Source organism: Leptosomus discolor, chromosome 1 (assembly GCF_034619465.1).
Source record: "Leptosomus discolor isolate bLepDis1 chromosome 1, bLepDis1.hap2, whole genome shotgun sequence".
Classification (NCBI taxonomy): domain Eukaryota; kingdom Metazoa; phylum Chordata; class Aves; order Leptosomiformes; family Leptosomidae; genus Leptosomus; species Leptosomus discolor.
This window is the reverse complement of record NC_141391.1, coordinates 168,267,675-168,293,149: the sequence shown is the minus strand read 5'-3', so window position 1 is coordinate 168,293,149 and position 25,475 is coordinate 168,267,675. Positions and strand designations below refer to the sequence as shown.

General features: G+C 38.4%; 1 protein-coding gene across 1 annotated transcript in view; it reads left to right on the top strand.

The window, feature by feature from the left end:
* VEZT (vezatin, adherens junctions transmembrane protein) overlaps positions 1 to 25,475 on the top strand; it is a 57,138-nt gene that overhangs the window by 22,852 nt on the left and 8,811 nt on the right. Inside the window, exons 3-9 of the mRNA XM_086470911.1 lie at positions 1,256 to 1,345; positions 3,853 to 4,028; positions 6,794 to 7,069; positions 12,164 to 12,301; positions 18,146 to 18,293; positions 21,417 to 21,748; positions 22,393 to 22,586. Of these exons, the coding sequence (XP_086327037.1) occupies positions 1,256 to 1,345; positions 3,853 to 4,028; positions 6,794 to 7,069; positions 12,164 to 12,301; positions 18,146 to 18,293; positions 21,417 to 21,748; positions 22,393 to 22,586 (1,354 nt within the window). The remainder of the gene's footprint in view (positions 1 to 1,255; positions 1,346 to 3,852; positions 4,029 to 6,793; positions 7,070 to 12,163; positions 12,302 to 18,145; positions 18,294 to 21,416; positions 21,749 to 22,392; positions 22,587 to 25,475) is intronic.

Here is a 25,475-nt window from a genome sequence, read left to right as displayed (position 1 = left end):
TAGTGTTGCTCAAAGCTGCTCTGCCCTGGCTTGCTGCATCAAACTTGTGTCACACTGCCTTTCAGAGGGCTGTCAGGCTGATCACAAGGCTAACCGCAAAGCTCCAAGCTCCTGTTGCTTGGTTTTAGTCTTCTATTTTCTACCTTATATTTGGGGGGAAAAAAAAAAGAAAAAATACCAAGGGGGGTGGGGAAAGAAAAAAACCGAGAGATAAACAGAAGAAGCTGATTTACTGCAGACACCCTTTATACATCAAGCTAGTATAATCTGTTGGGTTTTTTTATTTTATTTTGAAACAGTATGCTACAAAATGTAGGTGCTCCACAATTTTTTTTTTTTGTCTTACCTTTCATTTGATTGTATTACATGTCAGCAGTCTGAAGATTTAGAGGTAGGGCCTCAGAATTCATGAAATATATGTAAGTAAACATTTTGAACAATACTTCCTGCCAGCTCAGTCTGAGGAAAGTAGATATACAGTGTGTGTCAAAAACTCCTTTTTTTTTTTTTTTTTTTTTATCGAATGGCTGCAGAGTAAAGCAAAATCTGTCATGGATTATGTTTTAGGAAGATAAATTACTAAAATGTGTAATGACCAAGAGGGATTTCCTCTAATTAGTTGCATTCGAAGTTATATTTACAGCTCAGATGAAAGTGTGGGTTTAGGTTTCATGGGAAGCAGCATGGAGACAAAGTACCTGGTAGCGTGCACTGGTTGAGACAGGGAGTTTCTGGCACAGTTCCTCTTCTTACAGTCACTCTTCCCTGTGTCTGTTCACAACTTCTGCAGAGCCTCGTCCTCAAGCTGCAGTGGTCTGCCAAGGAGAGGTTGTTCTTCTCCTGGCCTTTTACTTTTCTTCAGTCCCTTTCAGCTGTTTAGCTTCACTGCTTTTTTTATCCTCAAGGAAAGGCTTTCATATCAATGCAGTAGCTGCCAACTTGAGATCAAACTAAAATTCTAGCCGTAGTTATTTTTAACAGTGCAACATAACAATCCATTATGCTCCGAATAGGTGGGGTTACTGAAAGCTTTATTTCACACTCCTGTGTACAGGCAAACTGACGGGAAGCAGATGTTCCCTCAGCGTACTCTGAAGTTAGGCCAGACACAGTAAGCAAAACTTCCTTACAGGTACTTGGGTCTGTGTTAGCAAGAAAGGCAAATGCAGAATTAAAGGAATTGTCTGTTGTTATTTATTTTGATTCTGGCTTTTTTTTTTTTTTTTTTAATTGGAGTAATTTCTGTTTCCTTCAGCAAGGCATCCTGTCAAAACTAGTTGAGTTCTTTAGAAGTTGGTTTCCTTTTCCACAGTATAAGAAAAATGATGACATACTTCACCGACTGGTAAGTGATCACTTTTTTTTTTCCCATTTCCTTTCCATATTCACAAGTCTGTCTTTCCTCTGTACCTCATCCTCTGAGGACCATCTTTGGTCTTTATTGTTGGTTTTGGCTCTAAGAGTTTTGCTTATTCTTCAGATAATATTGACACTGGTTTTCAGAGTTACTGTGCCAGGAATTTGGCACACAAGAACAGGAACAATATCAGTAGCCAGGTTGAAGATATTAAAAATGTGGAAGAGAAATTAAAATGTGTGAGAAATTAAGGAAATTCTTGAAAGCTGAAAGGAGTTAACCTACAGTGTACCTACCCCCTTCGGTGGAAGGCAGTGGGAAGACAGTGACTGAGAAAGTCCATGCTTTGCAGCCCAGTGCCTTGCAGACACAGCTCAAGACAGAAGACTCTACAGCTTCATCTGAGTATTCCTTCACCCTCTGTTTCAGCTTATTAGCTCAAGTGTAGCACCACCGCAGTGCCCCTGTACTACCCCTGGACCCATCCTGGCCTATTTGTTTCTGCAGTGCTCTCCACAGTGCTTCTGCATTTGGGAAAATCAAACTGAACTGGCAAAAGAGAACCAAACTAAGGCACCTCCATCATAATGCTTCAGAACAGTGTTAACGCATTAAGAGCAGACGACATCTGTGTAGCAGTCTGGCTGTAGCGAGAGGCAAGAACAGTTGTCTGTACTACCTTTGTGCTCTCGGCTGAGCAGTTCAGAAGCAGGCTGGGTGTCCATCTGCCTCACCAGAAGTTGTATTCTACTCCTGGAGCCTTCAGGAAATTTTAGGCCCCAAGTCAGCCTGTGTGGGACAGATCTGAAGAGTGGTTTTACCCCAGATAGTTAAAACAGTTTTATGCTGCCTTCACACCTGTTCTCTGCAGCGCCACTTTCTAGCCAGTTCAGTCTCTAGCCTGGGCTTGCTGAGATCTGCTTTAACTTGCACCCAGCTGCTTCAGGTTCCTAGTCTGGCTTGCAAATGTCACATTAGTCAGATTGTTCCAGAATCTAAAAGTTACAATTTTGATTTATTTTTCTCTACTATGATGTAGGGATGATGTCTTTAAATGTAGCTACAAACAAAAAAGTGTTGAGCAATGTGAGAAGTTAGGGGTTTCCATTTCTCAGAGAGTTCTGCTGAGTCCAATTGCTTTCTCTTCTCCCTTATCTCAAGGGGACAAAATTTCCTCTCAAACCTCTCATTAGTGATCTTTGGTTGTCTTTTTTTCTTCCTCCCTCTTCCCCTGTGAATCAACGGTATTATCTTAACAGCTTTTTTTAGCCTTACTTTCTTGACATGGAGACGCAACCAAAGAATATGGAAAACACGTTGCTCCTGCTGCATGCTACAGCAGGGTACTGAAATGACACAGGATGCATCGGAGGAGGGCAGAGTTTCCTCTTGCACACAGTCCTGAAACAAATGTTTTCTATTAAAAGTAGAATGCAAGTTATCTCAAGTGACATCAATGTATGGAATTAAACTTTTGACTAGCTATCTTATGGTTTCATAAATAATCTCATTTTGTCAATGAGAGAACTAAACAGATTTTGTACTGTGAAATGCCTTACTTCTGTAACCAGCTTGTATTAAAGGGTTTTCAGAAATACTGTTCTTTCCCTCCTGTAATCTAGCTAGATGCAAAAATGCACATGTTCAGTGTTTGTTGGGGTTTGTTTTGACATTCTTAACTTGAAGTGTTTTGTGATTACAGTTTGGTGCAGTAAGCAAATTAAAATTTCAGGGGGCTTCTCTGATGGATATATTTGTCTTCAAGAGCTGTGTATTTGTCTTGAAGAGCTATAGTTGTAGGGAGAAAAGTAGCAAATGCTTATAATGGCATCAAATCCACAAGTAACTAACTCCCTGAAGTTTGCCTGGAGTTTAGCAAGTGTGAGGTCTTCAGAGTCCCATGCTGTTTCATGTTTGGATCAAGTTCCCTTGTGAAGGGCACAGAATCCTGCAGGAGAAGACCTCGCTGCCTTGGCTCTGGGCTTGAGTCGAGTGCATTGACCCTACTGTTATTAAGTGTCCACAGGTGACTTTTTATTGACTTATTTGTAATATCTCTCTTGCTCTTTCTAATTTTTATTTGTTTGTTAATGACAAAAATTATGTCATGACATGAAAAAAAATGTTTGCTGTTTTATTAATGATCTTCTAATAGATACAGTACCTCCATGATTCTTACCCAAATATATTGGCATAATCTGTGGCATGTTTCCAGGTATTGTTACTATCTAGGTCAGATCAAAAAGTCAGTGTGGTGCATCCTGCAAGTCTGAACTGTTAGGTAGTGTGTGAGTTTTTAAAGTTAAACAGGTTTAATAAAAATGAAGTAGCTACTTGTGATGTATCTGAAACATTCCTGTAGTCTTTGGGAACAGATTGTTGTGAGTAAAGTGTAGAGTGTCTGGGTGTTTTCCTTGTTCTGCTAACTTAATTTTAAGAATTTGCAAATTCTTTACTAATGCCTGTTTTTTTTTCTCCCGCCCGTTTGTGGTAAGGATGTTGGATTTCGATTTGACACGCTCCGTACCATCCTGCAACAGGAAGTTCTGCTGCAGGAGGATGTGGAACTGATTGAGTTCCTTGACCCCAGTATCCTGTCTGCAGGGCAGTGTAAGCAACAGGAAAACGGACAGCTTCCAACGCTACGCTCCCTAGCAACTCCTAATATTTGGTATTGTACAGAGAATATCTACCACTATATTCACTGAGAAACAAGCAAAAAATATATTGTATATTCTTTATATAAAATGCAGCAATAAAGCAATAAAGTTTTTTTTCTCTGTTCTTTGAGTCTTTGGTCCGCTAGTCCTCAGATTTTTGTATAATGTTTTTTTCCTCGGGCATTTTGTTGAAAGAGTGAGTCTTTTCACTGAGAATAACTACATGACCATGAATGGATACTGAGATATCTGTGTCTGAGGTAGCTACATGACCATGAATGGATACTTCCAGACCCTAATAGGTGCTATAAGGAAGAACTAGCATGGTTGATTAATTAATGAATTTCTAAAGCTATACAACGGTGATTTTCATAAATGGGGGATAATTGTGAAGACTGAATTGAAAAGTGTTTTCTTTGCTGTGATCATCTTAAAATATGTTGGGGGAGTGCAATTAATTTTCAGACGTAGGATACCAGAAGAACAGACTAAAGAATATTTAAACAAGAAGCATTCAAGTCAGCAGAGGCTGGTGAAACTCACCCTAGAATACTGAAAGAGCTAGCTGCAGCCATGTCTGAACAGCTACCTTCTGAAAAATAAGAAGGACGGTGGGTGTTCTGACAAAGTGATGTGCTCAGAAATGGACAGGAATCAGTAGATAAAAACATTTCATAACATAGCCTGGTGCTATGTTTTCATACATGTGTTAGGAAAATAGATCAAACTATTATAAAACCACAGCAGGCTAAAAACCCCAACTGTTTAAGTTGTAATATGCCATTATTGATGTCCTCTGTCAAATGAGAACTTTTAAACCACATTTTTCCAGTGGTTTGTCCTGATCCTAGCACTATTCACTGTTTCTTTAACTGTTCAGATGATAAAGTACATTTAGAACATTTGTGAATATTGCTCAGCTTACAGATGACACCAAGTTTGTAAGTGTTTTGGCAGAATGAAGTTCAAAAGTAGCTTGGAGAAATATCTTGAAATCAACAGAAAAGTCAATAAAGACGAAAGTCTAATGCTACACTTGGGAAGGAAAAAACAAATTAACAAACACAAAGTGGTGAATATTTGAGTAGGCACTACTACTTCAGAAGAGGATCTGCACATCCTTGCAGAGCATAAATTGAATGCGTCAGCAAATTATTAAAAAAACGGCAAATCTCATCCTGGTGTCCTTGTTATATGCAGGATGTGGTGGTTTGTTTTTCTGTTTGTTTCCCTAGGGCTTGTGTTAGACTACAGCATCTCCTTTTTGATGCCACACATAGGTAATTTAGAGACAGTCCAGAACAAGAAGAATAATGAGTTTAGAAAATGTATTTTTCCAGAAACATTAGAACCTGCTAGGATTGTTTGGCCAAAATGGAGAAAATTGAGGTGCGATGGAACAGTGTTACAATGTACAGAAAGTAGTTGAGAAGATGGTGATCAGTTGTCGTTTATTCTGTTTAGTAAAGGGAGGGATATGAGGAAAAATAATGTGATTAATTTGCTAATGATTCAGACTGGACCTGAGGGAAATCTTTTGAATTCTAAGGATACTCATGAGTTGGAATAGCTACCTGGGTGGGTTGTGAATTCTCCATTTTCTTCTTCAGTCTGTCCATGATTAACCACAAACTGAAAATGGACAAAGTGAGCTCTTAAATCCCTTCCAGTCTTTCATTGTTGTGATTCATTTTTTGTGTGCGTGATTATTTCTTTTAATGTACCAATGAGGTTACAGGCTGTGTGTCTGTCCTTTCTAAAGTTAATTACATATCTGGAATATTTTAAACACTGGACCTTTACTGAAACCTCTCAGTAGTCCTGAAGAGTTAACACTTGTAAAGCTTGTTAAAATATGACCATAAAACTGTCTGGATAATAGAAACACAGAGACCATGTCTTATTTTAGAAATGGGAAAATATTCCTTGTGAATACTTCCGAAACTAAATACAGCATATGCAGCTTTAAGGGGTGAAGAAGGTGAATATTTTTCTTTCAAAAAGCTCTGAAAAAGTAAAATTATGCACTTTGAAGCCCATATCCCATCCATCTCTGTGAAGACTGACATAATTCTACGAAACTGCAACTATAATACTATGTATGAAACACTGTGTATTTTCTAGCAGTTACTTATTTTTGTTGAATTTTTGCAAAGTAGCAGCTTTGTGAAGTTCTTAAAATATCCTTGAGAAATAACTGAACTGAGATACTAGTAACTCTGTTCTTTAAGGATTTTCAAAAGCTGTCAAATTGTTTAAAATGATTATTCAAGCCATCTTTATAAGAATGTGTTAAAAACTAGTGGTGTCCAAGTTAAATGAGTCAGATTCTGGAAAAAATAAAGCTGGCATTACTTGAGGGTTTTGTTACCAAAAGAAACATGCCCTTCCCTACTGTACTCTTGAACCTGGAAGTACAGATATTCTAGTTCCTACCCACCCTGGCTTATAATGCTGAGTGGTCAGGTTTTTTCTTTTTCTGTTTTCTTTTTTTTAGAGTCATACATGTAAGAGAAACTGACCTTTCAAAGTGGTATATGGTTCTTCTACTCATGCCATAAAAAAGCCAGAGAAATGTTTCCTTAGGGTGTACTGACCAAGCATACATCTAAATCTGCCACTAGGAATGGTTTTCAGTGTTTACAGCTCCCTTCAGGACCTACATGAAAGCCCCATAATAAGATGTCACAATCTCAAATGTAACCGAAAGCTTCATGATTTTCCCACATGTTTGACCTCAGGAATCTGTGGCTGATGATACTTTCTCTGTTTGCAGGGATGTCTCGCTGTTTCTTGCCTTTGTAAGTGCACTGCTTATGCTTCCTTCGTGGTGGAAGGAATCATCGTGGCTGCTGTGGGGACTAGTTCTGCTTGTCTATGCTGTCTTTCGACTGTGGGGCACATGGAGGACAGCCAAGCTGCAAATGTCCCTGCGAAAATACTGTATCCAGCTGGAAGAAACAGTGGCAAATAGCCGAGCTTTTACTAATCTCGTGAGGAAAGCTCTACGACTCATTCAAGAGACTGAAGTAATTTCCAGAGGATTTACCCTGTGAGTCTATATTTCACTTTATTTAATACACAGGTCTGTTCAAGCCAGATGTCTTCTAAAATTGTCTTGTTACGCTGTCTCTGATAACAAATGGAATTACTGAAAAATGTAATAGCTTTTAGTTTCCATAAAATAGTATAATTACCATTAATACTAAAAGTATGAATTCTAACAACTCAGTGTTAACCCCCTGCATCATGAAGGAGAATTAAGTCTCACAAAATTTGTATGCCTTTGAAATCTCCTGCTGTGCTAGCAATGGAACACATGAAGAAATGGATTTTGAACCAATTTAGTTAACTATTCTGGGGAGTCATTTAGAGGGTTTTTTGAGGGTTTTTTGAATCTTATGTTACCAAATCTATGTAAACAAACTGGCCTGCAAGTAATCATTCATATTTCAGAAAACAAGATGACCTGAAAACCATTCTATTTTCGTTTAACAAATAACGGTCTGAAGTAATGAGAACACAGCAATCAGCAAAGACCATCGAAGGTCATTTCCCACATCAAATAAAGTTTATATTACTCTCTTTTTCTTGCATAGAATTGTTGAGATGTTTAGATTCTTAAATTATTTACTGCTGAATTTGCCTCTCGTCCACTTAAGGGATGTGAAAGTGTTCCTGGTTACTTAGTTCTTGTAGCTATTTGGTAATTTTTTGCTTATTTGCAATGTGAAAGAGCATCAGAACAGGTTCAGTGTATGCAGTGATCCCAAAGCCAGCAGGCCCGCTTCTGCACACTCTCATCACCATGTATGCTTTTCCCTTGTAACAACCTATGGTTACATGTGTACCTGTGCCGGTTAGGCTTAAAGGAGGTAGGAAATACCAACAGCTAAATCCAGTCAACTTCTTTCTAAAAACAATTGAAAATTCCCTTGTGTGTGCCAAGGAATTGTTTGTTCATGCCAGACCAACTATTCTGCACTCAGGCACATGTTTTTACATGCAAGCTTGAAACTGTAGACTTAACATTTTGAATTAATTTGCTAGCTTGAGGTACCTTCAGTATGCTTCATTGAAGAAATGTTTCATTCTCCCTTTGGAATGCATAAGCACGTCTTCAGTCTGCCTAGCTATGTGTTTTGTTTTGGTTTGTTTTTTTGCTGAAGAAGCATATAGTTAAGCAATCGCAGTCTTATCTTTGCAAACGGGTTCTTAAAAGAAATTATTGTTAGGGCTTGTCCAAATTACAGATGAGAAAAGCATTTGGATTTTTTCCTAAGTTTAAGCAAATGAACTTGTGGTCAATCTCTAAAGTGCTGGTGCCTTGTTCTTTTACTACATATCTTAGATAACAGATTAACAAAAACCAGTCTGATCTTTAAGCTGATGCTTGATCTAATAGCCTCTTTACTTAAAACTTTGGCAAGCTTTTCAAAAGACCTTGGAGTATGGATGGAGTGGGAGAAGTCTGACTGTGCCAGCATCCTCATTGGAACAATTGTCCAGTAGGAAGGAGTTGTTGCTGTACAGGTTTTGGTTTGGGTTTAGCCTGGAGGAATTTCTAACTCCCGAGTGGCCTTTTCTGCATCCACATTGCAAGAGATGATGTTGCACAGGGCACCGTGAAATTATTTGCTTGAGATAGTGCTTCATGTATGATCCAAAAAAACTAGGTACCTTTTTCTTCTGGAATTTTGCTACAATAAACCTAGAAGAACAAAGTTTAGTATGTTCCTCTGTAGTAACCTTGTCTTAATGATTGTTCAGAAAGAGTTGCATGCCAATAGAAATGGTTGATTCTGAAAGGTTAATGAGTATCTTCGTGTGTTATTTTACATCGTTGAAGGAATGGGACTTCAACTAGGTAGCACAGCATCCTGCTCAATACGTATGCTGCTGTTTTAATATACTGCTAGCTCAGCATAGTTTGGACTCTGCATTAACCATGTTGTGAATGGAAAGATACTGAGGCTGACATTTAAATAGCACTGAGTTCAGATTTTGGCTGGCTGTACTTAGCTAAGCTCTGATATGGCAAGCCCAGGTCTGCAACTTTGGCCTGAAGTTCCATGCGTTCCATTGCTGGTTTTTCTCCCCATTGCACCATCCATTGCTGTGTTCTTGTAGGCTAATTTACATATGCTTTGAAGTATCTGTGGCTTTGCTTTATTCTATCCTAATTGCCCCTTGTTAATTGATATTTCACTGTCTCTGTAAATGTTAAATTATCCTTGATGAGGTTTTGTTCAGTTTTCCACTAGTTCACTGGTTTACTACTGTGTGATGGTGATTGCTATATGCTTGCCAAATTGAAGCATCGTTTTGCGTTCAGTCCCCTCCCACCCAAAAAACCCAACAGCAGCCACTTAGAAACTTAAGAACCCTGTCAGGCCTCTCTTCTATTAGCTGCTCTCAAAGGCAACTGGATATTCTGATTTCAGAATGGCCTTCAGAAGCATTTAACGCTGCTGTTGGCGTTTCAGGTATGTCTGCATGGTACCAGCTCTGCAATGCAGAGATGGCTGAGGCCTCACCAGGGTAGTCTGGATTACAGAAATTGTGTAGCCAAGGTAGGGCAGTGCCCTAGTCAGGCAGAATGCCAGTATTTCTGTCTAATTTTTTCATTCTCAATTAGACAAATGAAGCTTGATCACGGGTTGCAGCCTGGAATTTCCACTGCATAATGAAAGTATGTCCATTGTCTTGCCTATTATAAAATCAAAACTGTAGGAATACATAATGAAAGGCTGGAGCAATAAGCAGCAAGTAGTTATTTCCTGGTCTGTCACTGAAATAATTAGCTTTTCTCCAAAATGCTCCTTTTTACTATATTTTAAACTAGAAGCAAGCTCTACGAGCACATATTGGTATATATAGCATCTTTATAGAACTGCCTTCATGTTGGAGTGCAGTAATAGGTTTTTATTAATGTGTCTGTGCAAGTTTGTTAAAAGTTGAGAGCGTATTTAAAATTTGGCTTGTGAGATTAATGCAGAAATAAGTCAGTGTTCTTTACACGTAAAATGGCTTTGGAGCAGTAGGAAAGAGGAAATTCACCCTTAACCTTTTTTTTCTTCTTGCTGTTTGTGGCTGATACACAAAGCTGATAACATTTTGTAAGTCCAATTAAAATACATAGAAGATAAATGGAACTTTAGGAAGTTAGGGGTATGGCATGTCTGGCACATAGACATTTATAGAAAGTTATATTAATTTAAGATTACTGGAATAAAGAATTGTTACTTTATAAAAAAACCCTGAAACAAGCATTCTCAGAAAGAAAGCAAATTGTTTTGCTGAATACTGTCAGTGTATGCTGTGTATGAGTTGTGCTCCATTTGTTCTGTATAGGAGCTGGAAACGCTTACATCACTGTAGCAGAACCGATCTCTTTTTTATGGTAGAAGAGTTTTGCTCCTTTTCTTTGAGCCTGCTTCTGACAGTTCACCCAGGGCTTGAGTCTACAGACTGATGTGAGAGTTTATCCACAAATGCTTCCAGTTGTTACCTTCAAAAGCCAGGGACACGTTAGAGATTGGCATGTACTACATTGGCATGTACTACATTACATGCTGTGTTCCTTAGTGAAACGTATGGCAAGACTAGCACTTTAAATTTACGTTTAGAAATTGAAATTAACACAGGTTGGTTTCATTTTATTCAGATTTTAGTGTACTTGATGAGATGTTATATAAACCATTTTGATGACACTCACATAATTTAATATGGTATGCAGATATTTTAATATAGTATTTTAGCTAGCATATTTTAGTATATTTACTGCGGTATTTGGCACGAATCTCCCTGTTAATCATATTTAACATACTGATATGGGTCCAGCTTTGCTCACTGGGTGGTCTGCATTGCTTTTCATATTTGACAGTGAAGGCCATAAGCTATTTACCCTCCCGGTCAATGTACAGCATGGTCCAGCTAAGCACATGCAGTGGGACTGACATTTTTCCAGCAGAGTCAGATCTGCTGGCTTAGTCAGTTCTTCAGTCAGAGGGGCTACAGAAATAGTTACCAATGCAGCAGCCCAACTCAGTCTTGCCAGGTACCCTGTACACCTTTTCTGTTTTAAGTGACTGTGGACATGAAATCAACTCCTCACCATGCCCTGGGAAAGATGAGAGCAAACACAGGCTTCCAGTCCCCAAACAATTCATCACAATTCATCATCCTGTTGTCCACACTACATCCATTCCTGAGTTGATTCCAGTAAAAACAGTCCCAGCAAGTAGAGCACACCTAGGCTAATTTCAGTGTCTCAGTCATAGGTTTGTATATGAATAGATATAACTGGATATTAATCTTTTTTTCCTTTCCTACAGCTTAATGTTACACAGACGTGTTTAACATTCACACAATTCACAATTCAGTTTATTTCCAGATAAGGCAATTTCTTACAGTTCTAAAGCCATTCCGAAGTATGTTCTAATAGGAAAATGGCACAGTTTCTTTTAAATGGTATATTCACCTGAATGTGTTGACATCACAATATATTTTCAAATATGCTTGTGTAGTTGCATACATTTCATGTGTTTACCTGTCAGACTCCCACAAACACAGCTGTCATTCATTGCATTGATGATAAAATCTATGTCACCACTCAAATAATATTTCTGTTGACCTAGAGAAGATTCTGCATGGAGAAGGTTGAAAGGATATGGTGTTTTGTATGAAAAAGAATATGTAGTAGAGCATTTTTTCTGCAAAAAAATACTTTAAGAACAAATTTGCATATAAAGAGGTGTCTGTTGAATACCTGTGTGTTAAAACTTCCAAAGCTTACAGTGGGCTTGTGATAGTTTTGTAACAGAGATACTGGTATGGCCCGTCTACCCGTAGTGAATCATTTTGGAAAACTTTGGAGAAAACAAATGTCCTCAGGAGTTTTGCCATGGCTCAGATGAGAATAGGATCAGGCTGTCTACTGAGGAATCCTGGCTGCTTATCTGAAATTTTGATTAAATATATCATTGAGATGATTGATTTTTTTTTTTTTGGTCTCATAGTTACTGAGTTATTTGAAAAAGTTTTCTAAGTAATGGAATAAGAAAACTGATGTACTGTCTTTTAAAAATACTTTAGGACATCTGTACAGTTGTATCACATTTTACTTTTCAAGTTTGCTTGACAGGGTCAGTGCCGCTTGCCCATTTAATAAAGCTGGACAGCATCCTAGTCAGCATCTTATTGGTCTCCGGAAAGCTGTTTATCGATCTGTCAGAGCCAACTTCCGAGCTTCAAGACTGGCTACACTATACATGCTGAAAAAATATCCTTTTTGTGAAAGCCCACGAGTTCAGATATTCCACGTAACGTACCTGTAATTTTGCCAGTGTTTAGAGTTAGTATATCTAGAAGCATACGATATCTAATTACTTACCTAAACAAGATAAAGGTAGCATAGTGAATTGAGGCTTATGCTTGGTTTGGAACATTCTTAAAATTTTTGTCTTTTTGTGTACTGTGCAGTGTGAGATGAGTTTCTGTGCACTGAAAACATTGTCCCAGTTACTGACACCCATGCCTTTGGTGTAAGTACTGATAATGCGTTTCAGAGTCCTTCAGGATTTTGTTTTATAATTCCTTCTAGCCATCTTTTTCCCTGCACCAGAATCCCCTCTCCTCTGAACAATATGGCCTTTCACTCGCCATCCCTGTGTTCAAAGGTAAGTTGATTTCCTGTTTCAGACCAGCTGCGTGAAACTCTGATTACATTAATCAGCCAAAAGGCGCATTTAAGGGCGAGGAGTTTCTACTCTGAATCAAAGCAGAACTCTTGGTTCAGATTCCATTTTGTGAAGTGTCATCTGTCTTTCTTCAGTGAATTGTATACTTTCTGTAATGGCATTAGCATTTCAAGGGTTTTTTCTGTGTTTGTTGTACTTATTGTACTGTATAGGAAATAACAATGTCTTCACCCTGTATTATAGCAAAAAAATAAACCAGGTACGTTCCTGATCTGAAAGAAACACATACAGGGAAACCAAAGCTGGTGGTAATGTAAGTGTTGAAAATCTGACATGACAAATTACTTGGTTTTTCTTCCTGAACATAATTGACTAATATATCTTGCGTGGCAAGTGGGTGGATTGAGTGATGACGTGTAGACACGCAGAGGCACTCACAAAGCTACAAGTGCGTGCGTTCACTTTGAAGGAAATGAGTATTTCTTTGCAAAGTAATCACTTGTGTAGGGATAGGCATCCTCATTCTGGGCTCAGGACTTTACTCTTAGCTCTGAGGAATAAGGTGTATTTGCTATGTAAAGAAAGAAAAAAAATACTCTGACTGGTTCAGACAGGTTGATAAGAGCAACTGATACCTAGCTTGGAAATAATCAAGAATCACTTCGAAGAACATGGGAAGAGAGGTCTGAAAATAGGATCAGTTAACATGGCCCCTTGGCCCTCCTGAATATCCTCCAGCACGAAGTAAGTCAGCCCAGTGGTGGTTATGACAGGTGTGTAGGTTGTTGCTGTGGCTGGAGAAGTTACAGTTTCAAGGAATATTGGTGTGTATTAGACTGTCCGCTAGTTTTGTAACTACTAAAGTTAAGGAACGGCTTTTAAATTAAGGAATGGGAGAGAATAAATTTTTGTTTACTTTGGATAATTTCACATTTATATATGTCTTTGAAAAATTTTTAAGGTGGAAGTTCCATTATACCGAATCGTCATGCAGATATTACAGTAGTAAGGACCAGCAGAAATAAATGGCCAAAAATTTATTGAAGTTGCTTGTATGTAGATAAGTTCTGGGAAGAGAAGCATTCATTTGTGCAGAATGTAGTGGCAAAAACAGTGGTAGCATATGAGCTGAGATGCAGGCTGGGCCAATTCTGCAGTGCATGAAAACCAAAAGTAAGGAATTTAAATGTGAGGGAGATGAGTAAAAGATTCCTCCTCCCCACCAGGATAATTAAGAGCAGCTTTAAGGTAGTTCCAAGTTGCCTTAGTTTGAATTTTTCTCTGCGTATCGTGAATGCCTGAAAATGTTATGTGTATTACATAGGCATTGATGGAAAGGAGCATCTTTCAAATAGATTCCAGTGCCTTGTGCAATTAAGTAGTACTCTTATGCTGGAGGGGCCAAAGATTCCTTCATGTCAAAAGCATTCACAGCTGCCACTTGTGACAACTTTAATGCCCTTGTCCGTCATCAGACTGTTAGCACAAATCTGGCCTACAGCAAGGAGAAACAGGAACCGGAGAGATTAAATAAAGGAGTGAGGTGATAAACTGAAGGAAAGGAATGTTGATAAATTAAAGGAAATGAACTTCCATCCAAAGTCTGGAAATGAGATCCCAATTATGACTTTTACAGGTTTTTTTACTAAGTTCTTTGCACAAAATCAGAAGATACTCTCGACTTTAAATCCTCTAGGTTATTTGAGTATGAATTAATTCATTGCTATTTGTAATTTGCTTTTGCTGAGCCTTGTGAGAGACATGAATCCAGTAGCATTATTAGTGATTTACACTGGCAAGAGCAAAACAAAATGCTTTTATTAGAGAAAAAGATATTAGAGAAACATTCAAATTCAGATTAGTATTACAAAATTACATAAAAATACCCCAAACCTATGTCTGTACAACATCATTCACTGAAATTACATTTTCTGGGAAAAAAATAACCCATTGAAATATATTTTGCTTATTTCTGAACAGTTTTTTGACTTAACATTACATAGATGCAACCTGTCTTCGAAAACAGTTCTTGTAAGAGGCTGTTCAGCTGATTTTGTTAAGCACATATGGATGCATCTTTTCAAAGTGGAGAAAATTATCAGTCCTTATTAAGCCATAAATGAATAAATTGATTTTGTTGCAAATTATTTTTGAAAGGTATATTCTGATTTGTTCATATCGGCAAGAGTACATTGCTCAAAATGATAGGAAAAAGTCAGAAGGGAGGAAAGAGAAGAGTGTGTCTCCTTTAATCTGGAAGATAAGGGTATAGTAGGATGCAATGGCTGAAAGCTTAAACTAGAAATTAGGCATTTTGGGTTAAGTATGTACAGGATGTTGTGCAGACCAGTCACTATTAGTTCAACAAATCTCTGCACTATACTCCATTGAATTGTGTGATAACTCAGGCCGTACTTCAGTCAGAGTGCTAGTTGCTTAATATTTTTATACTTAAGAGCTTTATGGGTTCTGCGTCATGGGAATCTATGGTTTATTCACTGATTTAATTATATGCAAGCTGGATGGAGGAAATTTTGTAGCTCATGTTGGTAATAGTCTCATCCTCAGCTGGTGCAAGATGGTGTGACACTAGATTTCCATTGAACTACATTGATAGGTAGGACCTGGGCGTTGGACCACATAAACTGAAGAACCTTTAATTTTGTTGTCAGTGTAAGGTGTCATTCTCTGATGGCAAAGCATAAATAGTGTTATAAAAACACTAGCAGTATTGTAAACTGAATGATGTCTTACCCCATTAAGGTAGAATGGCTATAAAATACATTCTATGTCTTTGAGATGCCCTGAGCACAGGGAAACTTGCAAGTTTCCTCCAGTAAATCCAGTAAACAATTGTTACTTCTCCTCTGTAAAAATTCAGTTACTGCATTATGAAATGCTAGGGAAACACATACCTTTGAACTTGGGAAAAAGTAAGCTCACACAAGAAAACAGTAAGCTGAACAAAAGGTAGTACCTCCTTTGGGTCATAAGAGCCTAAATCAGAAATCCGATGCTGCAATGTCCGAGTAAAGATACTTGGGAATTTTTCAGTGCCATGTTTCTTCCTTGACCAGCCAGTCCATCCCATGCTTAGCTCATCCCTTCCTGCCTGGTGAGCAGGTGAGAATTTTATAAAAGAGCAGCTTGGATTTCTCAGGGATATTGTGAGGCCCTCCTGTTAGATTTTTAGATGGGAATGTGCTTTGGAAGACCAAAGTATGAATAGTAAATTGTGACGTACAGAGGTACATCAGTGTTCTTGCTCTTCTGTAGGTAAATAAGATCGGTCTCCTGACAGATATTGGACATTCCCTGTGCGGATATTTTATTCTGGATTTGGCAGTTTATTAAGTAGTTTTGCCTTGTCTTCTTCCAAGCTAATAAGGAATGTAAGTTATGAATGAAATATTTTCACAAAGACATAGAAAAATTTAACTAACCTAAGGTTAGTTACTGTATTTTGGCTTTAATAGCAAATGTTAGCACTAAAAATAGTTGCATTTTAGAGCAAAGTGCATGAAGGAAGTGTGTTTGTGTGTATGTGTATGTTTGTGTGTATGTGTTTAAACATTCTAAAGGCTTAGTCCTTATGAAGCTAATGGGGGCATGGGATCAGCTCTCTGCTTTCATCTGTCACATAGAAATGGGAGTGGGAGGGCTACAATAGAGGAGGAGGAGGCAGGAGATGCAGGAGTCCACTGGGAATCCCTAGCTGAGACATAATATCAAGAAGTGGCTCCTTTGGTCAAACAACACATTTGAGAGGTTTCCTAGAAATTCTTTTTAGCATGACTTAGAAATTCACTTGTGTCCAAACTGCTTTTTAGCTGTTGGAAACGTCTTGTTGCGGGAAAAGATTAACAAGGAATATAATTGTGTCTGAGATAACTGGTCCTGGAGGAGTTTGACCTGACTTCTGATGGAGTTACCATCCTCATCCCATGTGCTCCATCTGCTGGGCGTGCTGTCGGGTTAACTCAGAATAAACACCCCGTTTATGGGAGGCAGCAGCTGGTGGCAACAATATATTGTGTATCTGAGTGATTTGCATTGCAGGTTTTCATCTGCATTCATGCTTCTGGAGAATGCTTAATAGGCTTCTTTCTTCCTGGACTTAGGGGAGGATTTAGGGTGAAATGTAGTTGTTTCTTCAGAGCCTGGGCACAGTATTTTCCTAGGTCACAGAAATTTTATTTTATGCAATGTTGTTCTACTTAAGTGGTAAAAATTTTCTCAAGCAAATCATTGTTACAAGTTTAATCCTATGAGGATTTAGCAGGTAGAAAATTTGGGAGTGAAAGCGGGTGGAACTTGTAGCTTCCCCAGAAAACACATTAGTTGGACAGGAGGCAGGTGCTTTTAATCAGCTTTGTGTGCCTGAAGAGATGAGAGTGGTCAGTTTGTAAATCAAAATATAAATTAAAAAAACATAGTTTAAACTAAGGCCTTATTTTTATGAATGCTTTGCAAATATGTTTTTTAATGTATTTCTGTAGAAAGAATGCGCTTATGCCCATAAGTTGTAGGTTTCTGTTTTAAAGCAAATTTTACTATTTTCTGACTGAGTAACTATCGAAAATGTGCATAAATCTTGAACTGTTCCTCCTCCCCCTTCCCCAGCATGAGGTTATTTTAAAATAATAAATTAGTGCTATTTTAAAATAAATGCTGCCTGGTCTATGAATTATTTTTATCTGTCTTCTGGTATCAGTTATATTGTGCTTGCTTCCTACTTTTTCAGCATTTCTGAGGACTGGAAATGTACATTTTCATACTCAGAACTGAAGTGTGCTGAATAGCGTTGGTAGATGAGAGTTTGCCACTGTTCCTGCCAAGATCATGGTGGCTTTACAGTGATGTAATCAATAAAATTAACGGTATGACAGTTGGAGAGCTCCTGTTCTTCACGGTACGATTGGAAGTGTCAAAGAGCAGTTATTGTAGAGATCCCTCCATAGACAGAACTCGCAGGGAATTCCCGTCATCCTGAGCTTGGTCTTTAACACAGGCTACCTTTGGAACTTAAAATTGCTCAATTGTTCTCCTCTTTCCTCTGTTAAATACATGATTTATGGTTTAAGATTGACATGAGCTACCTCTTGGAAACTTAATATTTAAAGATAAGATATTTTTCTCACTTGAAAGGGATGCAGGGATTTTTCATGAATCTGTTCTGTTTCTTTGTTTGTATTTAGACATAGGTGTTTCATCAACGTCTTACCTCTCATCCTTCTAATAGCTTTTAAAACTTGTGCTCTGAGGATTGCAAAACATTCAGTTAAACAGGATTCAAGTGGATTTGGGTGGAATGTATGTGCTTTCATACAAATTGCCAGAAATAAGAAACCTTATTAGGTGTTTTTTCCTTTTCTGTGTGTTTAATGCGAAAGTTGCTTTGTTAATCACCTTAACTCCAGCTAAACCTACCCTCTGAACTCCGAGAGTGACAATGTGACCAGCTACATCTGTGTAGTTCCCTTTAAGGAGCTGGGTCTGGGACTGAGCGAAGAGCAGGTCTCTGAAGAGGAGGCACACAATCTAACCGATGGCTTCAGCTTGCCTGCGCTCAAGGTAACTTCTCCTAGAAGGACATTTGCATCCATGCAGGCTCCTGGTGAAAATCTCTTTCAGCTGTCATGAAGCTCTGTGGCTTGTACGTACTAGCCTGTAGTAACATGGTCAACTGAGGGGGAGATGTAATCGGTGTCATATCGTGTGTTTCTACATTTATTGGCATTTAGGTGATTTCTTTTTGCATGTAGTTGAAGAGAACTTGCACAATAAAACATCAGAATTTTTTCTGCAAATCATGTAAATTCAAGTCAGTGTTTTATAATCAGCTTGATTGATCCCTCCTTAAACGTGATTTTTTGCTCTCTGATTTCACTTGATCCCAGCGGAATTAAATAATTTCCAGATTTGTACTTGCATCTTTTTTAGCTAATCTCTTGACTTGAATAAAAACAGAGACATCAGAAGATAAAAATTAGTTGTAATTGCCAAAGGGAATAGCTGCATTTAGTTACACTGAGGAGTAGAAATCATAAGCTTGGACCCCTGCTGCCGTGAGCCAGTGTGGTTCTTTGATCTTTGAAAAATGTTTAACTGAACAGAGTGACAACCATATAATGGCCTTTTTATCTATTTTGTTTTGAGATGTTAGGTATTTTTAATTTGCATGAGTCAATGTTTGCAATTGGAAAGATCTAATTTGAATGCAAGCCTTCCCCACTCTAGTTGTTCTCTGCTGAGGCAGTTCCCTTATAACATTATGTTTTAAATGGAAAATTCCATTATTATGTGACTTCTGTGTTTCTACAGAGTTGGCTCTTGTTGCATTTTATTCACTTAATTCCTAGACCTTGACTTCTTTTGTTCTGACAGTAAATACTACCAGTAATAGTGATTAGTAAGTTTTGAGGCTTTTTCTAATTAGTTGTAAGCTAAGAGCTACATCAGATGTAAGCTTTGGGTTTTTTTTTTTCTTGCCTTTTCATTAGCTGAAGTTCTAATTGCAACCATGCAAGACCACTTACTTACCGATTTCTTTTTAAGCACAAGACGCTGATCAGAGGTGCCCAAGCTTGCAAGCTGAAGCTTTGCTTACCTGCAATTTGCAGTAATTTGACTGAAATCTGTTTTAGTTAAACTGGTTGGGATGCTTTCTGGGTACAGTTAAGCTCACATCTAGTAAATCTCAGTTTACTTTAACTCAGACAGTGGTGTAGGCTGGGTATGGTGTAGTTGAAAAAAGCTAAATTATCATAGATCAGTCCTAAGCAGATTCCTGCGTTGATAATAAAATAGATACACTTTGATAACCTTGGGACATATTTGTGTTGGGAGCCCTGGATTTATGTGCTGTCCTCTTTAGTTTTTCATTTGAGACAACTTGTCTTAGTATTAAAATGCAGGTGGAATACAGACATGTATCCAGATTTGGTTAATATTCTAATTTTCATTCAAGTCTATGTCTAGGCCATATGATAGATCTCGCTTGTGTGTTTTGGCTACCTTGTCCTTGAACTAAACCAGTTTAAAGAGTGAAGATTTTTAACTTAAGAAAAAATACTGATTCAAGCTGAGGACAGGCAGTTGGATGTTTTGGGTGAAGTTTAAGTGTCAGTAAAAACAATCGGAAGTCATTGGCCTAGCAAGCTATTTGCAACCCTAAATATATCTGGAATTTCTTTTTCTCTGATTGTTGCACCTTTTTTCAGGTAGGTTTTGGATTATTATTATTATTATCAATTCCTGTAGTCCACTACTTCTGTGTGCTACTTTTTCACTGCTTTTGCCTTATGCCTGGTGGAAGGGACTGGTCTTCTTTTGTGCTTATTATAGCATGAGCTCTTGACTTTCTACCCAGGGCACCACACCTTCAGGGACTCTTGAGTGATTGCTGCCCATTTGTTTGCTTTTTATTTTAGCACCCAGCCAAATCACAGTCTTGCATGTGTGCCCCAAATTAATTTCGTATCATTCTGTGTTCTTTCTTCTCATAACCATCTTTCATAAATAGAGAATTTTTTTTTTCTTTTGGAATATTTTATCAGTTTGCATCCAGGTATTTTTGATATATCCTTGGGGTATATCAGACTGCATCTGTCTGAAGGCATTAATTCTTTGTGTTACTATTCTGAATGTTTTGCTCTTGATTGTTTGCACACGGGAAAAAAACCTGCTACTTGTCCATAGCAGTATGAGTACAAACATGTAAATATATTATTTCAAATCCTGTAAATCCAAAATCTCAGCACAAGTAAATTGTTAGTCCTATTCTGTAGCTGATGGAGGTGGAAAAAAGCATGATGAATAATTACTTTGTCTTCCTCAGTCTGGAATGCTTGAGAACAGGTTTCAGACTACACCTCATAGTCACCTACAGTTGATCCCTTTTAATAAGGGCCAGTATTGCAGAGGAAAGTGCCATAACCTTTCCTTTTCATTTTAGAAGTATAAGATGCTACTTTTCTGTCATGGTCTACTGAGCCAACAGTCTTCTGTACGCTAAGAAAGCAGTTAATTTCATTGGAACTGGAAGTTCTCAAGAAATTGAAATTGTGGGTTTCTTGCTCCCAGATGGACAGGCCTCTTTTGTACCATATATAACATTGTGAATCAATTCATTTCTTACAAGCTTTCCCTCCGTAGTGGCATTGGCGAAATTTCGCACTTTGGCTGAAAAAACAATTAAGTTAGCGGCTCAGCTTTCTTCGGATGTAGAATGTTTTTTGTTGAAGTACAGTGCAATTAGACTCATGTTTCAAGCCTGGGTGCGGGGCAATGCAGTAGTCAGTAGATCGTCGAAATGATAACTTGGCACCATAGAGGGAAAAATGTCTGTGCTGCCATGGGAATTTTGGCAGCCCTTTATGAGCTGTAGAGTATGTGGAGATTATAGCAAATAATGAAACTGCCTGATGAGAATATGAGTTATTAGGCCTCTGACAACCTTCTGAGCATAATTGCATATAATATCCTTCATCGAAGAATTAACAGTCACCAAAGGTTCACAAGATCCAAACCTCACATGGTCTGGGATACCCTTCAAAAACATTTAGTGGATTTTTGCAGTTTTTCAAAGTTCCTGTGGCTGGCTGAGGAATGGTTTCCCATGGTGTATCTGTACATTTACTTTGGAGGCTGGCTGTCTTCCCAGGTGCACAGAGCTAACCCGACCCTGTTTTGCAGGTCCTTTTTCAGCTCTGGGTAGGGCAGAGTTCAGAATTCTTCAGGAGGCTGTTGCTGCTCCTCTCCCCAGCCAACGCGTCCCCCAAGCCCTTAATCTCCCCTGAACGGCTGCCTCATCATATCTTGTCTGATGTGACTCAAGGCCTACCTCATACACACGCTGCCTGCTTAGAGGAGCTTAAGCGAAGCTATGAGTTTTATCGGTACTTTGAAACTCAGCATCAGTCGGGTTTTGAACGGCCAACCCGAACAAAGCAGAAGTCAAGAGAGCTGAACAGTCTTCAGACAGCGGTACGCAGCTTGCAGCTTCATCTCAAGGCTCTGCTCAATGAGTAAGTTCACACATGAATTAAGAGAACATGCCTGTAGGGAGAAGGCTTCAGACTTGAGTTCTTTGGGTTGTCGGGTTGTATTCCAGATGAAAAACAGAAAAGGCAGATACGTATAGTCGTTGCAGTCATAGGCATATCTTCACATGGTATGGGGTCAAAGATCCTTGGTTCAATATGGAATCTGATCTTGTTTCCTGGTTATTCTTTACGTATCTGATGAAAATTCAAAGCTAAGCAGTGCATTAAGATCTTGCCTTGCTTTTGTCACTCTCTTGGAAAAAAATACTTGAAAACATACGTCATTGATTTTGCGACATACCAAACACTTTATAAGAAAGTTGAGCTTGTAGAAACTACCTAGTAAATAATTTTAAAGATTTATCACTGCTCGGTGAAAAAGTTGAAACTGTCCTACTCATTTAATCTTACATATAAGATTTACTATAGTGAATGCAGGTGAGCAATGTATCTTGATGTGGAGAAAAGGATCTTATTTTTCAAATTTTGGGGCATCTTTGAGGAGTTGGCCGAGTTAGATTCTTAAAACTTGAAGAAAATAACAGGATATTAAATGAAATACTTGAAGGAATGGTGAAGTCAGATATTCATTATTACTTATTTCTGTTCATCTCCTTATCACTTAGGGTAATAATTCTTGAGGATGAACTTGAAAAACTTGTTAGCACTAAGGAGACACCTGAGTTGACAACAGAAGCCCATCATGTTCTGGAACAAAAACTAAAGTTTATTCAGCCTCACATCCAGGCAAGCAACAGCTGCTGGGAAGAAGCCATTTCTCAGGTGGAAAAAATGAGTGGAAGAAACCCAAATAAAAAAGGTAAATGTGAGAAATTAATTTAGAAACTAATGGGATGCATTTTAGAGATGGAATGGTCAAATGGATCAAAGACAATGTTCAGCCCATATATCAGTATTTTAGCTGAAGAAGGTCTTACGACCATGCACTTTGTAAAACTATAAACATATGTCAGACTTTTTCATTGTGATGACCTTGAAGCTTTTGTGTCGACAAAAAATGTAAATGTATTAATGCAGTCTGTTAGACCTGTGGATTCAGATTGTTGTATTTCCAGGTGTAGACCGAGAGTGGCTTTTTGCCTTTGATTGGCGAGTCACATGTGATGGGGTAGGATTTTGATGAATCCTCCCTCAGATTTTAATTTATTTATTTACTGCATAAAAATTGCATAGTTATTTGAGATGACAATGGTGTTGTCATGAAGCTTTCTTGACAATGGCATTTCCTGGAACATTTTAAATTGTAGAGGAGGTATCAAGCGTGTAATACCTATTTACCTGCTCTCTCAGAGAGAGTTAGCTAATCTTCTGTGTGCTTAAAAGTCTCACTGAGCAGCATATCCCAACATTTTGCCTTATGTCGCTCTCCTTAGTGACCTGTACTGCCTATACTGTTCTCCTTGTGAATCACAAGTAGCTTAAAGAATGGAAGTGAACTCTCCTGACATGTAGCTGAACCTATAATTTCTAATCTTTCTTTTTTCTGGGAGCTTTTTTACTATCCTAGGAAGACACAGCCCAGCATCTGAAAAATGCTAGTCATGGAGACTGCGTTAGGGAAGTTATGACTTGGGGTATCAGTCACATATTTACCTACAGAAATCCAAATTTGTAGCGAGCTAAGCTGTTAATGATATATGGGTGGGATATCCAGTAGATGGATGAATATGGCTGTGGGCCTAGATGTGTGTAAGCTGACCTTGCTCATGCTTACATCAGAACTGGGAGCACTGGGAGGCCTAATTCAGGCTCTGTGCAGATCCAGGCACAGTATAACCAAGTCTGTGTGTCCTTTGCCTGGTAGTCTAGTCTTACAACTTCCCTTTCAGTGCTGCGTAAAACCGCCTATGAGGATATTAGATGTAGTGTGATACATTTGCATGTGCTAGCCTGTTGTGTTTTGTTGATGCCCTCCACAACCAGCAGTTCCACTGATCTATTTTTTCCCCTTTCCTTAAATGTTCTTTCTAGACTGCATGCCATAGTGTATTTTTAGTTATTTTAGTTTTATTTTTACTTTGTGTATAAATTTCACAGCAGGCACTTCTATTATAACGTGCTTGCTTTTAAAGTTCAGTACAAAAATAACCTAGTGTGTGATCTAGAAGGGAGAGATTGCGTGAGAAGTAAAAAATGAAAAAATCCTTCACTTTTACTTTTGCCCAGTGACTTTCGTGGAAATGCTCTGGGGTTGAGTCTCTATTTTGCAACAAGTTTGCTGAATTACTCCACAGGAGCTACTCTTAAATTATGCTGGTCATTGAAAACTATTTTTATCTGACTACATTTGACTTCCCCGACATATTTCTAAGCAGTCCACCTTCTGTGAGGTGACCTTTTCAAGCTGTGCATGAAATCAAGTCTAATTATTCTGCTGTCTTTCTACCAATCTTAACAGCTGGTCTGTCAGTCATGATTATGTGAATTACTTCATTAAATTATCTCGGGATTTTTTCCAATGCTTCCTGAAAGCTCTTTTGAAGAAGATACCTTCGTGCTGAAATAATATAGCAGCTAAGCACATCTTTCTTATTATCCAAAACCAACTGAATTGTTTGACAAGAGCTGTAGCGAGAACCCCATGGCAGTAGAACGTCGTGTCTAAGCGGATACCTTGCACTTTTGCTGCCAACAGATGTTTAGTTCAACTAACTAGTTCAACCAGTAGAGCAGTGGGAATACCGTTTTTCAATGTCAGTTATGAACACTATTGAAGAGGGAGATGATTCTGAGGACTTAGACACAGTTTCGAGAGGAAACATTTCATTACATAAAAGCTGTATATGTTTGTTAACTATTTTTAGCAGCACCATCATTGTGCTTAGTATTTAAACAAAATAAGTCTTTTTTTGCTTCTTGATCTATAAATACAAAATGTACCGAGTATTTAAATTTACTGTTTGCTTGTGTTTCGTTCTTACTGTATTTATATACTAAGCAAAAATGTACCTTTGCTTGTCCTTCTTATTTCCTACTGCTCTCAGCATGGGAAGGTTTCTTTCCATGAGAAGTAGAAGTCAGCTCCGCAGTTGCAGCAGCAAAGGGCCCATGTTGTTCCATGGAGAGGAAGAAACTGGAACTCGGTCCGTCCAGCGTCAGGGTGCTGTTGTTGAACCAGGAGCTGAAAGTTTCCAACCACTAAGGAGCTGTTTTGAACTGGGGGCTATCCTAGTTGTGGCGTCCTACGTAGCTGCCTATCACTTATCTTCAGAGCAGTTTTGCATATCTTTAATTGTTTTCTGTATAAACAGATGAGTCTCCTTCAGCAAGGGCTACATGCTTCTTGCCCTAAATCATTCCCTGTCAAAGCAGGTTTCTTACAGCTACGTTAAATAGTTCATTGTGTCAAACTCTGTCAAAGCAAAGCCTTTAAGTCTGATTGAACATTCGTACACTCCCATCAGCCTTTCATGGGTGCTGATACTAGCATATGTTATAGTGTATGGTTACATTAGTCAATGCCGGTTGGCTGCTTTGTTTACAGGACTTGGTGGATTTCTAGAACCAGTGCCGTTAGTCACTGATCCTGTCAGGTACAGAACAGAGCCTGGGAGCATGTGGGGCTTTAGCACCTTGAGGGCAATTCACCTCTACTTAAATTCATTGGACAATGATAGACTTATCTGTCATTGATCTACATGTAGATCTTTGCTCATTTCCAACATGAGCTGATTCTAGACTTTGAGTC